The sequence below is a fragment of the Micromys minutus genome, assembly GCF_963924665.1.
Source record: "Micromys minutus genome assembly, chromosome: 4".
Taxonomy (NCBI): Eukaryota; Metazoa; Chordata; class Mammalia; order Rodentia; family Muridae; genus Micromys; species Micromys minutus.
Window position 1 is genome coordinate 2623072 of NC_137973.1, and position 17068 is coordinate 2640139.

Below are 17068 nucleotides of genomic sequence, written 5' to 3' on the forward strand. Positions count from 1 at the left end.
CCAGCATCATATTAGGCAGTTCACAACTGCCTGTAGCATCAGCTCCAAGGGATCTGATGTCATCTTTCTGGTCCCTGTGTTCTCCACATTAACAGACATACACACATACACATAGGTTTTTCTCTCAGGTGTCAGTTCTATATGATGTCTCCAGTCACAGATAGTTATCTAGGTCTTCAGTATAATGCATGAACTTCCTATTGTTGAGTGAGCCTCAAGTCCAGTAAGACGGCTGTTTATTACCAGCTGAAGAGAAGTGCCCACGATTACACACTGTAGATTTCTTGTTGGTCCAGTCTCTGTTGTGCTTCTTATGTGTCACAGGATTTACAAACAGGTAGGTCATCGATTACCCCTCTCCCTTGGCAGCATGCATAGCCCTGTTTGATACTGTGAGAGCCAGTCTTCAGGGAGGACTCTGGGTCAGTTCTTATGAAGGATGTTTTATTTCTTTTCAATTTGTTTGTTTCAAAAAGCTTTATTCTTACTTGGTCCCAGACCTGGGAGAGGCTCCAGGGCAGTTACAAAGCTGCCCAGTGGCTTCAGAGGTTCATTCAGGCGGAGTCCTGAGGCGACTGGTGCAGAGGGAGCCCCTTGGAAGGCACAGAGGCCTCCTAGTTGTGCTTGAGTGAGGCTCTCAAAGAGATACTCGCCCAGTGATCCCTGGAGCACACCAGTCTGCGCTGGCTGTGGCCCTGCCAGCAGAACGAGGTTGGTCAGGTGGTTGCCCATCTTCTTGATGAGTTTCACCTCCTATCCAGGAAGTAGCTTTCCAGGAAGTCACAGACAGCAGAACCCAGGGCATGCAGATCCAAGAGGGCCTGGTTCAGGTTCTTCTCCAGGGCCAAGGCAACCTCCATGGCCTCCTGGGTGTTACCCCACTCATCTTGAGATGGCTTCTGCACTTCCTGAAAGAGTGCACGGCCCCTGCAATCGATCCTTCTGCAACTTGAGGAGACGCTTGGCGCCCTTGTGCTTCTTCTCAGTTAATTCGAGAAGAAGTGGCCTACGCCCTCCAAAGCCACGTCATCCCAATCAAAAAAGAAGCCCAGAGAGAGGTAGGTGTAGGAGGCCCGTAGGTTAGGTGGACCAGGCGGTTCATAGCAGCTTCCACTTTGGTGATGAATCGGAGTCATGGCTGATCCGGAGTATGGGGCTAACCTCGAAGACAGTGCTGCCTGGTCCTAGGAACTGAAGGCAGCAAGGATGTGGTCCCAGAGGCTGCGACTGGAGAGACTTGTAAGGCGGCTGGTGGCTAATAAAGTGGGAGTCCCCAGGACTGTTCTGTCCAAACACTGTTGAAGCAAGACCCAAATCCACGGGACCTCAAAGGCGCTGCTCTGGACGTTTTATTTCTTGTTATTTTATTTTTCAGGCATGATGTTTACCTAGCTGAGGTAGAACTCTCTATGTAGACCAACTGGCCTCAAACTCACAAATATCCACATGGTCTGGGATTAGAGGCCTGCACCACTCTCGCCTGTGTGCTGGACTCTGAACTGGCAGCGACTTCAACAGGGTCCAGGTAAGGGGACTTTCACTTCCCTTGTCACATTAGTTTCCCCTCTCTGTCTTGGTTCCAACTTCCTGACTCCGGACAGTGTGGGTCCATTGTTTCACAGCCTTAAAAACACATTAACTTAATTTTGCATTTCTGTTGAACATGCAGTGGCCCGTGTTATGGCTATAATTTGTACCTGCCAGATGGCTAAGGAAGTGGAGCATCCTTCACATTCTTACTGGCTGTCTGACTATTTAAAGTTGTGCCTTGTCTTTAAATTGGTGAAAAGGAAAATATATTTATATGTGTATGTGCGTGTATAAAATACATACACAGTCTCCTCCTCTTCCTCCTATTTCTTCCTTCTGTTCTTCCTCCTCCCCATCCTTCTCCTATCTCCCCTCTTCCTCCTCTTCCTCCTCTCCTTCTTTGTGAAGGGGAGGTCATAAGGGTAGTGGGCAGACCTGGGAGGACTGGAAAATGACTGATCATGGTGAATTGTCTGAAATTCCTAATAATCAATAAAAACGTTGTTTGTTTTCTTTGAAAAGGAGCTTCTCAGTCTGTTACAGGTAGAAAGAGAAACGGGTCTCTATGGCCTCACCTCGTTGTCCTAAGTGTCAAAAAAAAAAAAAAAAAAAAAAAAAAAAAACCTGCCTAGAAGTATATACAATGTAATTCCTACTCCTGATTATTTAATTTCTCAATATTTACCCGTCAGTAAGCATATATTTTCCCAAAAAACCCACCTTTATGAATAATCATAATAAACCACAACAATCTAAATAACTCTGAAAAATAAATACTGACCTATCCATAAAATGGAATTTAGAGTAATGAAATGAACAATCACTATAAATAACATCATAAGTAGTCAGGGAAGAAACCACAGTCCTAACTAACACTTGGAAGACGGAGGTAGAGAGCTCAGGACTTCAGAATTAAGCTTGTAAGAAGGCTGACTGCTAAGAGCCCTGGCTTCTCTTCAGGATTCAGTTCCCAGCACCCACATGGCAACTCACAACTGTCTGTACCTTCAGCTGACATCATCTTCTTGGCTCTACAAGTGTGGCATACATGTGGTACACAGGCATGCATACAGGCAAAACACATACATACATAAAATACAAACAAATAAATCTTTTAAAAAAGATTCACTGTCATCAGCAGCAACATACTAAGTTCAAAGACAACCCCTGAGCTAAGTAATATTGTCTCCTTAAAAACCCACAGCAGCTTCTTGTAGTGGTGCATACCTTTAGTCCCAGCACTTGGGGGTGCGGGGCAGAGGCAGGTGGATTTCTGTGAGTTTGAGGTCAGCCTGATCTTCACAATGAGTTCTAGGACAGCCAGGGCTACAAACTTTGACTCTGCCTCAAAAAAAGAAAAATAGGCAAACATAAAATTAATAGTAATTAATGTAATGTAACATACTTAAAAATATTGAATGATGCAGGAATTGTTTGGAGTAAGACCAAATAACTATAAAATTATATACAGTATAATTCAATTCCACTTTTAAACCGTATGTATAAGCATATATGAAATATGTATATACAGATGTATGCATAAATATAACAGGAAAAAGGAAAGAGCTCAAAAAGAATCAACTACTGCTTCAAAGGCAGAAAAGCAGCACGACATCTGTGAGTTCAAGGCCAGCCTAGTCTGTATGTTAAGTTCTAGACAAGCAAGGGCTTGTCTAGTTTAGATAGTGAGACCATATCTAAGAATAATACAAAACAATGTGCCAAAAAATATTCATTCCTAAATAACATGACTGAATGTTATTTTCCATGAGCCTGTCTTCTAACTTCACTTTCCATTATTGAAGAGAAGACCTTATTAGAATGAAGACAATGAGGTCTGTCATGAGACAGCTGTGGAGTGTTCACAGAAAATTTAGAAAGAGGCTACGGCCTGTTATGACAAACTATACTTGTTTACCTTTCTTCTTGTTTTTTGTTTGTTTGTTTTGTCAAGACAGTGTTTCTCTCTGTAGCCCTGGCTGTCCTAGAAATGGTTCTGCAGGCAGGGCTGTCCTCAAACTCACAGAGATTTGCCTGCCTGTGCCTCCCAAGGAATTAAAGGTGTGCGCTCCTGGCACCCAGCTAAGCAAAGACATCTTAATGAAGAATGTAAGTCACCAGGAATCTCATTTGTCTTATGGCCAATTTCCTTTCTGTATTTCAAAAAATAATTCAATAGGTTTTAAGGTAAATACTCATACACTTGCTCTTCTTATTAGCCACATTCTCATACTCAGTATGAAGGGCACGTTCCTCACGGCGGCAGAAAGCTTCACAGTGATCATTCTCATCCCAACCACTACTGTCTGGAACAGTACCTTCACACTGGCATAACTCTTCAAGATTCTACGGCTGAAAGCTTACTTAGAAGTGACATTTGATATCATCACTTTTAAAATATATTTAGTAGGCAGGAATTATTGCTTTGCACTGTTAAATACTATGGTATTAGAAAGGGACTTATGAAAAGACATTCAAAGTATTCATGATGATAAACTTGTTGAAAAATCTCTTACCTTTGAAGTTAGAACCAAAAGGCAAAATGCCAGAACTGCTGGCATTTTTATAATTGAGAACAGCAGCTTGTAAGTGTCTGTGATCCCTTGTGTCTCTTCTTTTACTATTGACGCTTCTCTGTTTTCTTTTTTCAGAAGGGCTACTAATGTTGTTGTTATTAAAAATACAGTTCCCCAGAAAAATAGAAAATCTGAAATTAAGAGTGTTTTGTTTATGATTAATTTTTGAAAATTAATTCACTAATACTAAATAAAACAACTTTTCTTAATCTAAGATTTTTTTTAAATTATGCTATTAACTTTAGGTTTGAAGCATAGCAAATGAATGAAACAGTACTGATTCTGTTAAGCACAGAGACTCAAAATTGACTGACACTTATTCCAGGTGGCGTGTGGGGTTATAGCTGTAACTGAATTTTGTATGCCTAACTTGTCACTTTATACAGAGAAAAAAGTAGGTAAGGGAAGAAAATGATTTTCATAGCCTTAAGGTTCATAAGCTATATTTACATACTGAAGCAGTTCTCATGCTAAATTATGATAATTCAGCACTGTAACCCCAGCACTCAGGAAACTGAGGCTAGAGTGCTTGTGGCTAGCCTGAGCTACAAAGTTAATTTAAGGCCAGTCTGAAACACAGAGCAAGACCCCACTCAAAAAAGAAAAATAAAAGCCAGGTGTGCTGGAAGGTGCCGATAATTCTAGTACTTGGGAGATATAGCTAGAAGGATCTTCACTAGACAGCGAGTTTAAAGGCAGCCTTGGATATATGTAGTCCTGTTTTAGAACAAAAGTAAATTCCCTTCCCAAATTGATCACATGATTATTTGTATTAGAACCCCCCCCCCCAGTCCCTTGAGTGTGTGTGTGAGAGAGAGCAGATGCAAATCCAAGTAGAAGTCAAAGCACAGTTTGGGAAGTGTGCCTCTACTGTAGGTTCTATGAATGGCATCTGATGGCCAGGTTTGCGTGGGGAGTACCCACTGAGCTCTGCCAGCTCAGATATTTCATTTCTACTTCTAAACATTCCAGCACGTTAAACTCTTTAACTGACCTCCTTGCAGTACCTGAAAAGGACAAATGAAGACAAGGCACACGGTCTGTACTGTTTCACTGAAGGAGCTTTACAGATGTATTGGTGGGAGAGAATAATGACCAGAGAACCTTCATCATAGCTAGAAGGACTAACAGAGCACATGCTGTACAATATAAACGTGTGCAGCATTTTTTACATGTCCCCTCTGTGATACACATTCTATAATAAACTGTCACATGCTGTTTGAGCTCAAAGAAGCTGGCGATGGAGCAGCCCACCCCCCTTCACTCACACTCAGACACTCACAACCTGTGGTCTGTAACTCCAGCTCCAGTGTCTCTGTCCTAATAGACACTTGTACTCACCCACCCCTACATTCACAATGAAAAATAATAAAAATGAATCTGAAATGAGGCAAATGATGATTTTTTAAGAGAGTTTCACTTATACCAGTATTTTCATTAAGAAAGCCTTTGTTGCTGGTTTATAAGGCTGTCAACAGAAAGTCCAATTAAAAGTCTTTTGGTAAGAGTTGATTAACAAATAAAGATGATCCACTTATATTTTAGGAGCTTCATTTGTCTAGGAAAAATGCAAGGGAAAACAATTTGCTTAGTACATCTTAACTTGATGATTTTAATGTAAAGAAATCATCTAGAATTTAAATTCCTTTATTTCACTGCCAATAGAAAGATGTTAATAAATGAAACAAGATTCTGCAATATGCACAGATAAAAGTACTTCTGATTTCCTTGTGCTTTAAGGGAAAAAGAACAGCATGAACAATAGGAAAGAGTCACAATGGGACACTGACTGAACCGGAATCCGAAGAGCCTCTGCACCTCACACATACAGCAGAGGGAAACGTCAGCAGCTCAGAAAGGAAGGCTCGGTCACTGCTCTAAGCATAAGTGTTTATTAACAGCAGTTCCATAGCACAGCGCATCAATCACTCGGTGTGCACCGTCAGCTCTATAACGTGGCTGTCTACACTGATGCAAGGCCAGAATGGCAAAGCTCCTGTCACACTTTCACAGGCATGAGCTTTGACTACATATTTCGAAGTGCCTATAAAAATGTGCCTAATGTACCCACAAATGCAGAAATAAAGAACATGTAGCAATTCACTGCTGATAAAGAAAAATATAAAGGCTAGCCAAATGGTGATACACAAATGGTAATCCAAGCACTAGGGAAGTAGAGGCAGAGAGAGGGGGGTCTTTCTTAAGTCCAGGCCAGCCTGAACTACAGAGCAAGTTCTAGTATAGCCAGTATCTTGCAGAAAAACACTATCTCAGAAACACTCACTCTCTCTCTCTCTCACTCACTCTCTCTCTCTCTCTCTCTCTCTCTCTCTCTCTCTCTCTCTCTCTCTCTCTCTCTCACACACACACACACACACACACACACACAGACACACACACACAAAACTTCTGTAAAGGCAAGCACCCTAGTGTTAATTATAAACTCAAGAAAAAAGCAGTACAACTCATTAGAAACTCAAGGTTGAAGCTTGGGAAAGGTACTTTCTTTATGAGCCTGACTACCTAAGTTCAAACTCTGGCACCCACATAAAGGTAAAAGAGAACTGACTCTAAAAAGTTGTCTTCTGAGATGCTCCACAGGCACACATAGAGGTGCACACACATAAATATCAATCTTAAATGTTTTAAAGAACTCATCTCATGCATTTTCATATATAGTACCATTATAGTGCTCAGTGCATTGTTAAAGTGGCTGGTACTTTATGCTATTGACATTCTCCAACATCAAATTTACTGGAAAATTGCTTAGTAGGAAATACTGGAATCTGGCATGGTAGCACACACCTTTAATCCCAAAATGTGGGAGGCAGTGGCAGAGATAGAGGCAGGTGGGTCTTTCTTAATTTGAGGCCAGCCTGGTCTACACAGCAACTCTAGACTATCACGGCTGCATAAAACCTTGTCTCAAAACTAAAACACAACATCAGGTTCCAATATTCTTTTATAATTCATAGTAATCTGTAAAACTATGAAAGTAACTAAAATGAAAAACAGCAAGAATACAAAGCATAGAAAGAGAACGAGTTATTCCCTGGGGGTTAGTACAAACACAACACATGATGGTGCACCTTATAGTCCCAGCACTGGAGATGCTAGTGGAGGACTGAATGTAGGGCTAGCCTGGACAACAGACTAACTTGCCCGCCCATCTGTGCTAGAGAACATAGCAGTGCCTTTCCAAACTGAAAGTGGAACTTGCAAAGGCTCAGCATCCATCACAGGAATCAAGCCTCATTTTCAGACAGGACAAGTCCCAAACTGGAAAGTGCAGAGAATCCTCCAATGGATGTGTGATGAAACACTTGTTTAATACATGAACTATTTCACATTACTATAACGAACAGAGAACAGTGGGGTGGTCTAGCAGGTGACAGTGCTTGCCACACAAACCTGTCAACTAAAAATAGTTCCTATGAACACACTAAAAGTGAAAACAGGACACATTTGTCTGCTAGTTGTACAGTGCCAGAGCTCATCTGCATGGTACACATTACCCACGGGACGTCCTGGGTTCAGTCCCCTGCACCCCCAAAACCAAAGTGAATTTCAGAATATACTTTAAATAAATATGTTTTAAGTGCACAGTATGCTGTGTAGAGGGGCCTTTCATACAAAGCGTTTTCGAGATACTACTTGGTAAAGAGCAGCCAGTGCCTTCTTCTCTTCGCTTTGTGTTTTAAAAAAAAAAAAAAGAAATAGAAAAGGAAAACAACAAAACAAAAATGCCTTTACAACCTTCTTCCTGAGGGGTGGGTCTCAGGTGTTTAATCTTCCCTGAATCCACTGCTTCATTTGTTACTAACATTTGAGGTTAGGTCCTAACTTCCTATATTTGCCTATATTGAAAGACTCACCATGCTCCTCACCTGGTCTCTTTGGAGGCAAAATGAATAAATTCAAAGTGTTCGTATCATTCACATTGAATATTACCTAAAAAGATCAATTTTACTTCTGTGTACGTGGGTGTGTTTTTTGAATGTATGGGATGTATACAGGTGCCCGTAGACACTAAATGAGGCTGCTGGGTTCCCAGAGCTGGAGTTAAGGGCAGTTAATTAGCGTCCTCTGGAAGAGTAATAAACAATCGGGCTGCTGACCTATGTCTCTCTAGTGCCTCCCTAAAAGCTGACAAGTTTTAAAACTTTATTTTAACTATGTGTAAGGGCGAGTGTGTATCTGTATGCTTGCGCAGGGGCCTAGGACAGCCACAGACACCACATCTTCGGAGTTAGAATGACAGTGCCTTTGGACAACCCAACACGGGTCCTAAGAATGCAACTTTAGCTATGCAAGAACAATCCTCGGACCCATCTCTCAGATCCAAAAGTTGAGTTTTAAGATTAAAGACAAAACAAAAAACAAACTTTTAATTTTTCTAAGATAAATTTTGCTCTTAAAACCAAAACTTTAATTTTTTAATGTTAAACCAAAAACTTTAAATTTGGTGTAGTTGAATGAATTTTTAGCATATGCCTAACTTCAAATTACTACCTTAAGTTCAATGTTTAATCCCTAGCAGTACAAGAAAGCTTTATCACCCTCAATGATCACCTAACTTATTCCCACATAATTGAAGGAAAGGTACTGTCCTGTTTATTATTGCTCTTATTCTGTTTATGCACAGGCGTGCGCGTACGTACGTACGTACATACATACCTGCATACACACACACACACACATACACACACACACACACACACACACACACACGCCACAGGCTTGAGGTACAAGCACTTATCATGTGCTGAGCTATCTGCCAGTGAGATGCTTTAAGCTTAACATGAATCCTAAAGGACGAATTATAGACAATACTAGAAAAAAAGAATGACTTACCTATTTAGTAATGAACCAATCAGGCTTAAATCCTAAAAAGCATTTGTTACATAAAATGTTAATGAGTACTGCAAGACAAATTTATCACTAAGGAGAAATTGGTCTGCTTCCTTCCTTGTTCAAAATTATTATCTCATATTATCTCAAACGTAGTGCTTTACTAGTGTATATATGATTTAGATCCATTATGGCCTTTTTCTCTGATTGACTTCTGTATATTTATTTTAAAACAAATTTAAAAGTCACATGGGGGCTGGAGAGGTGGCTCGGCAATTAAGAGTTCTAACTGTTCTTCCAGAGGATTCATGCTCAGTTCCAAGAATCCACAAGGTGGCTCAGCCTAGGCTAGTTAAAAAATTAAAACTTTAACCTAGCATTTCTAAGAATCAGGCATTCTAAAAGTGGGTGATGCTTTCAGATACTTAGGAATCACAATGTTATATTTGTCCCATTAAAAAAAAAAAAAAGGCTCAATCAGCACCTAGTTAGATTTTAAGGTTTCTTTGAGGCTTTCTCTAATTTCTTACCAATTATAGGCAAAATACCAGATTAAAAGCTACAAACAGCTAACTCCAAGGCCATGTATCTTTAGGCAGCCTCTAGACAGCAGTCTTCTCATCGCAGTAAGGAAGAACAGGCACTGCATCCTTCTGTCCTGCCCATCACTCAACCCTTGCTATTTAAAGGTCTCTTTGCCCCTGAGGTTCTTGGAAAACAAACGGACTGAGAGAAAAAGTTCAAAATGTTATAAAGCTATGAAAAGGCCAGTCACTAGAATCAAGGTTAGTTTCCTCCAGACGTTACTTCATCCCATCATTCCTGTTCTCTCCTTGCTGTCTATAGTACTGCTTTTTAAATGTCGACCTGGTCTTCCTCACTATATTCCTCCTGTAGTACCTGTACTTAATTACAAAGATTAAAAAGGTTTGCTTACTTTCATGTGTATTAGTATTTCACACTCTACACTCCCAGTGTCTGGAGGCCAGAAGACGGTACTACATCTCCTAACACTGTAGTCACAGAGGGTTGTAAGCCACCATATGGGTGCTGGGAACCAAACTCAAGACCTCTTATCAGCAGAGCCATCTCTCAAACCCTTGTCTGTTTTTTTTGTTTCAAGTTATGGTTTCCAATACACAGATTTTTCTAGATAGTGTTTGTATCTTCTCTTTAACTACCCAGGCAATGGTATTTTCCTCTTACGACTCCGAGTTCTTTAAATTCCTCAAAGCCACTAGGCAGTTAAGCTGGGCAGCGTGGTGTGCATAATTAACTACATGGATCCTTAGGGGACTGAAGACCAGTCTAGACTCCTATTGAAAACTAAGGACAAAACCAAGGTCAAAAATAGATTCCTAGCACTGAGAGAGGAAAAACTCCCACTGGTTAATGAGACTGGTACTTAGAAGATGGCTTCCCTTTTATGTAGGAGTACTGGGTTCATTTCCCAGAACCAGGAACACACAAATAGAAACAGAACACACAGAATCTAGTTATGTTATTACCAAATTACAGAAACCTCAAAACTAGTAATGTGGTATGTATAAGCATTAAAATTAAAATCTCCAACTCAAAATGTTTTAAACCTAATCAGAAGCCCACTACGGACACAAGCCAGCTGTAGTGGCACATGCTTTTAATATCAGCACTCAGGAGGGTGAAGTGGGGCCCAGTCTCAAGTTGGATATATAGAGCCTTTTAAAAATCCTGTAAACAGAATTCAGAAATACTCCAAAAGCAGGACAAATGTCACATGGTTTCTCTCCTACAAAGAATCTGGAAGAAAAACAAAATGTGTGTTTGAACTATTTAAAGGAAGAGGACTAGGAAAGGAAGAGGACTAGGAGGGAGGTGGAGAGAACAGGCTGTTATAGGTGAGCAAAGTACGAAATCTCATAATGGAACCCAATATTGTGTTAATTTGAAAGGGAAATGAATCAAAATATCTTGTGCATCCTTAAAAGTAAAACAAACAAACAAACAAAAAACATGCAAGCAAATGAGAGCTCCTGTCTAATGTTTCCTCAAAAGCACAAAATAAACCTAAACAGTATAATAGTTTAAGTACACTACCTGAAAGGGTAACGATTCCCCTGGGTTGAGGCTGAAACCGCAAATATTTGTTACAAAAATCAGCAGATTCAAGAGCCAAAAACAAAACATTGCCCAAAAAGTAGCCTGCTGTTTGGCCCACAGAATTGCATGTCGAAGCATAGCCTACGTTTTCCCGGGATAACATAGTTAAGGCCCAACCGTCCACAGCGATGTCCTGTGTGGCAGCCAAGAATTCAAACAAAAAGAATGTCACAGTGAGAGCAACCACATCCGGTGTTCTGCCATCAATATTTCCGAGCAAACGGTCCACTTGAGTGGATAAATATATCATGAAGATTCCTAGTATATACTGAGTAGGGACAAGCCAGGACTTGCGACGACCAAAGTTCTTAAAGTAGACGGCATCAACCAAGGGAGCCCAGAGTAACTTAAGACTGAATGGCCAGAAGACAAAACTGAAGAAAGCCTGATCTGTATAGCTAACATTTTTGCTCTGCAAAATGAGGGGGATGCTCCCCGCCAGGCCTAAGGGAATGCCCTGAAGCACGTAAAGAAAGAACAGTAACAAAATGCTACTTAGTTCGGCTCTATAGCTCCGCGGGGCTTTTGGGAAGTCAGCGGGGCCGGCATCCCCAAGAAGAACTTCCCGGTCCCCTTCCCCGCCCACCGGGTCTCGGCGACTGTCATCCCAGCCGCCCGGTGGCAGCGGGCCACTCTTCATATCCAGAGCGTGGCTGAACATGCCTGGCCGCCGCTGCCGACTGCTGTCCTTGTGGGAGATGGTCGGGGACATATCAGAGACAACGCAGAGCCCGGTGTGTGGAGGCCTGAGGCTGGATCAGTTTAGTCCCAGGTCCAAGACAGCCTCTCTGAACCAGGGTCTCGGTGGTTCAACGCCGGGAGGGCGGGCGAGGAGAGACTAGTCGTTGTTCTGCAGCACGGAGCCAGATCCCCAGCCGGTGGCCCAGGCGAAGCCTGGGTCGCTGCCCACAGGAGCGACTTCAGGGAGCCGGGAAGAGCTTCCTGTGCTGCCGCGCCGGGCTCGAGGCTGGCGGAGCGTGCCGTGGCTCTGCGATAGAGTCTGCTAGTAACTGCGGCAGGACTCGAACGCTCGCCCGCCCACCTGCCACTAGGTCTCCGCTGACACTGCAGCGGGCGCTCTCGGCGAACACGAGAGGTAAAGGATAACTTCCTGCCTCGCGCTTCGGGAAGTCGTTCCCTGCCAAAATGGGTTCCGTGCCTCGCGCTGAAGCCAGCGAATCAGAACAAGCTCTGATGGCGGCGACCACAAACAACGTTTGCTAGGAACCATTAATTCCCACAATTCTGACCCCGAGGGAGGAATAAAGCCAGCGTACCGAGCGTCCAGGACCGAGCGCCCAAACTACTCAGGTTCCGTTTGCGCATGCGCCTGAAAGGAACTCGTGTGCCTCGGCCATTGGGCCTTCATTGACACGTGAGCGCGGGTTTTCTGGACTGGCCTCGGCTTTGGTAATAATATTGCGCATGGTCAGAGGCTGCAGTGTCTGTAGAAGAGTTTGTACTCACTTAATTCAATACATAACTTCCTGGCTTGTAGTTGTGTAATGCTGCTGCTTTGTAAACCTGCCAGAAAGGTTACTAAGTTTTGGTGTAAAGATGTGAGTCCTCTGTGCCCGACTAAATGGAAACACTGGTACCTAATACACAGAACGAATTAAGGCTGTCCATTTTCCCCAATGTGAAGGAAGAAATGTAGGAGAACGCTAGATTCAGAGTGAAGGAGGTAACTTTCAATCTGATGCATCTTATATTAATGCCAATGGAAACTTCTTGAAATCACCTTTCTCCTTTCTTGTCATCCGTGGTTGTGCATTTTTAGTGACCTTCCTTTGGGTTTTGGTGAATCATTGGAAGCTCTTGGAGCTGGAAATGTTGGTGTTGGGATTCTGTAAACCCCACCCCTCAGTTACTTGGCAACAGCCAGGTATGCTCCGCCCCAGTGACCTGACAGTGTAAAAGGGGCTGCTGGCTGCTTGCTCCCTCCTCTCTCTCTCTCTCTTGCTTTCCTTCCCTTACCCCTCCTCTCCCCACCCCCTCCACAGGCTCATGGCTGGCCTCTACTCCTCTACTCCCTTCTCTCTGCCTTTACTACCCTCTCCCATGACCTGAATAAACTCTATTCTGTACTGTACCCTCATGTGGCTCAGGGGGAAGGGATTCCCAACATGGGCCCCCCCCAGAGGTATCTCCCTTGCCCCCAGGCCTCACTGCACCTTCATGGGCCATAACCGCCCCCCATTCTCTTTGTCATTTTCCTAACAGTTGGGATACTAGATTTAGTATTTTAGTGATACCAAAGAAATAAGTTTTCCAAAAATGGCCAGTTTTCAAACACCAATACAAATGTACATGCTTTTTTCGTTTTTTTTTTTAAAAAGTTTAAATTCCCTAGAGCATTTGCTGCCTTCGAATTTTTCTTCTTTTTACAGTTTATTAATCACTTAGCTGACTCTCCGTATTCTCTTTTCATTCTCCCTGTCTCCTTTCTTTTCCTCCCTCCTCCCCCTTCCCATGTGTGTTTGTTTGTGTGTGTGTGTGTGTGTGTTTGTGTGTGTGTGTGTGTGTGTGTGTGTGTGTGTGTGTCAGGAGCAGGGGTGGGGGAGAAATCAAATGAATGTGTACATGGGTATGGGGTGCCCCCAGGGACCAGAAGACAAGAGTACTTTGAAGCTGAAGTTAGGCTGGTGAACAAGCAGTAAACCCTCTCTCCAGCCCTTGCATATGCACTGGAATTGAGACTTTGTTGATTATTGGTTTTTTTGGTTTTCATTATCATTGTATTGATCCTGGGTCCTGGGTTATATACACTAGCATATGTACCCAGGCTGGTCTCAAACTTATGGCCATACTCCTGCCTTAATTTCTAGAGTCCTAGGATTATATTAATGAGCCACCACACCTAGTCTTTAAATAAAAGAAAACAGTGACCACGAAGTCTTCTAACCTTTGTTAAAGAACAGAGTTGGTTGTGGTAGTGCATGCTTGTAATCCAGACTATTCAATAGATGAAGTTCCTGGCCATCCATGGCTGTGTTGCAAGTCCCTGTCTCAAAAATTGGAGCAGAAAACAGTTTATAGTGTTATTTAAGCAAGACCAAAAGTCTCAACTTATTTTTCTTATTTATTTTTGCAACAGGGTTTTACTGTATGGTTCTAACTGGCTTGAAACTCACCTTGTAGACTAGGCTGTACTTAATCTGACAGAGGTCCTCTGATCTCCTTTATTCTTAGATTAAGGGATGGACAATATAGTCTGCCTGGCCCTGTTTTTGTTTCTGATTTTTTTTTTTCTCCAAGTGTTCCTTCCTACTTCCACTTCCCAAATCCTCGAATTACAGGCATGTGTTGTCATTCCTGTAAAAGTCTCAATTTCAATGAATACTGAATAAAGATGATCACATCCATTTTAGTGTTGCAAGGCTATTGGGAGGTAACATACAAGACTCTGTTGGTTGGAATAAAAATAGCCCCCATGGGCTCAAATATATGGATACTTAGTCATCAAGAAGTGACATGATTGAGGATTAGGAAGTGTGATCTTTTTGGAGGAAGTGTGTCACTGGGGGTACATTTTGAGGTTCCAGAAATGAAGCCCCAAGGCAAGCCCAAATAGCTCTCTCTTTCTACTGCCTATGGGTCTGTACATAGAACTCTCAGCTCCTTCTCCAGCATGCTATGTGCCATGACAATAATGACTAAAGCTCTGATACTGTAAGTAATCCCAGTTATTAAGTGCTTCCCTTTCTAAGAGTTGCTGTAGCTGTGATGTGTCTTCACAGTAATAGAACATTGACTAAGACAAAAGCTATGGAATTAGTAGGTTTTTTGGCTTCTATTTTTGAGGAAAAAAATTACTTTGCATTTCTACTTGTTTTTTCCCCCTTTGAGATTGAACCTTAAGCCCCACACATACTAGGCAAGAGTTATACCACTGAATTAAACCCAGACCATTTCTATGAGTGTTCTTGTGTTGGGAGGGAATACACTTGTGTGTGAATGTGCACATGAATGCACATGCATAGGAAGACCAGAAGAGAACCTTGGGTGTTGTTCCTCAGATGCTTTCAATTCCCCATCTCCATCCCCATTTCCATTTGGAGATGATGCTTGGGATTCACCAAGTAGGCAAGCAATTTCATTAAGCTTTGTAACAAGTTACATTAACTTTAATATTAGAAACATAGGAAGTAGACACCTATAAAGTAGAATCTAGACCAGTAATTTCTAGCCTTGTTTAGCAATTAATAGAATTGCTAAATTTTATTTATTTAAAATTATTTTATTTAGATCTCACTTTTGAACATGTATGTGCACTCACGCATGTGTACATGTGTGTGTATTCTGTGTTAAACTTTTAAGTGCTGTTGCTATTTGGTATCAAACCTTTACAGTTGTACCAACCCCTCTCCTCCCTATTCACTGCATTTCGTATTATTTTCTCTCATTACATGTATGTCATTTGAAGAAGTGGATGAGTAGATCATATAATATGTGACCTTGCTATTAGGTCTAACTCTATTCTCCAGGATACAAATCCTTGAAATACAAATAGATATTTATAGACCAATCTCAGTAGATACTATATTTGTATTGATTTTATGGACACAACATCAATGTACTTTTGTTTTGAGACAGGTTCTAACTATATAGTCCAGGCTGACCTCCCAAGTGCTAGGGTCAAACAAATAATTTATTCTTAATATTTTGAAAACACCTTACATGTATGCAATGTATCTTGATCATATCTAATCCAAATTCTTTTTCTGCATTTCCCCACTACAACCCCTCCCATTTTTATAGCATCTGCTTCTCCTTGTTCTTCTTTAGAGCCTTCTGAGTCCAGTTAGTGGATGTGTCTTTCAGGCTAACCACTGGAGCATGGGCAACCTACCAGCAACCATACACTCAAAGAAAAATGAATCCTTTTCCAGCAGCCAACGACCCTCAAGAGCTCCTGAGTTAGGGGTGGAGAGTCCTGAACCCTTCTCTCATCAATGTTGTAATGTTGGCTGGGTTGATCTTGTTCAGGTAATCATAGGTACTGTGAGTTCATGAGTACAATGGCCATGTTATGTCTAGAAGAGTTTTATAGCGTACTCTCGTGGCTATCAGATTATACCTTGAGTCTTGGTGGGTGATGTGGAATGGTTAATATAAATGTCTTAGGTAGGGCTGAGCACTCTTATTTTCAACATTTTGATCAGTTGAGTTTTTGTATGGACTGCTGTCCACTGCAGAAACAGGGTTCTGTGACAAAGGTCAAAAGCAGCACAAATGTATGGGTATAATCATAAATATCTAGAGAGCAATTTCATAGTTCATAAAACAACAATGGGAAGTTTCCCCTCCCAGGACCTCTGATCTCTTGGGATGGGCTTTTTACAAGGCTTACAATAGCAAACATGAATTCCCTCATATGGAGCAGATGCAAATCTGTAAGTAATTTTATTAGCCTATTTATTGATTTAATTTTTAATTTATAAACATGCTTTTTGAGTAGACACTATTTATTTATTTTTTTAAAAAGGACCTCATATAACCCAGGTTAGCCTCAACTTCATTACAGGCTGGATTTATCAGTGTTTCAAATAATTCCTTCCAAATATTACACCTTAGCTATAGTACTGGTTTTTCTTTAGTGGTTATGTTGTGGTGATCTTTCTGGAATGAGTGCTCCAATACCACTGGGAACTGAATGAAGATGCCACCAAAGCCAAGATAGTTCCTTAAAGCTCTCAGTATCAAGTCCAGTTTGCATTTTCATTTTATACTCTATGGGGTGAACAAGCAATGGAGGTTTTTACAGAAACCTGCTTGGCAGTCAGCGTTTTGTTTCTAAAGACATATATTATAGTTGACAGATGTAAGCTTTTGGGACCAGGTTGTTAAAGGGAATGACCTGTTATGCTTTCGCTATTTCTGTTCTGTTGCAGTAAATATTAAAAAATACAAATGGTTTATCTCTTTATCGGCCCTGAGGTCTCTCACTCCTCAGGCCCGATTTTAGTATG

The 17068-nt window shown here is 41.6% G+C and overlaps 1 protein-coding gene across 4 annotated transcripts in view; it reads right to left on the bottom strand.

Moving 5' to 3' along the window:
• Positions 1-12263, bottom strand: part of SLC33A1 (solute carrier family 33 member 1) — a 30528-nt gene extending 18265 nt beyond the window's left edge. For 3 of the 4 annotated variants that reach the window (XM_080915803.1, XM_080915802.1, XM_080915804.1), the window contains exons 1-2: positions 11034-12263; positions 4047-4237 (exon numbers count right to left, since the gene is read on the bottom strand). In XM_080915803.1, the coding sequence (XP_080771929.1) occupies positions 4047-4237; positions 11034-11808 (966 nt within the window). In that variant the 5' untranslated portion in view covers positions 11809-12263. The remainder of the gene's footprint in view (positions 1-4046; positions 4238-11033) is intronic. The other variant, XM_080915805.1, reaches the window with a different exon arrangement.
• Positions 12264-17068: the final 4805 nt, after the last annotated feature.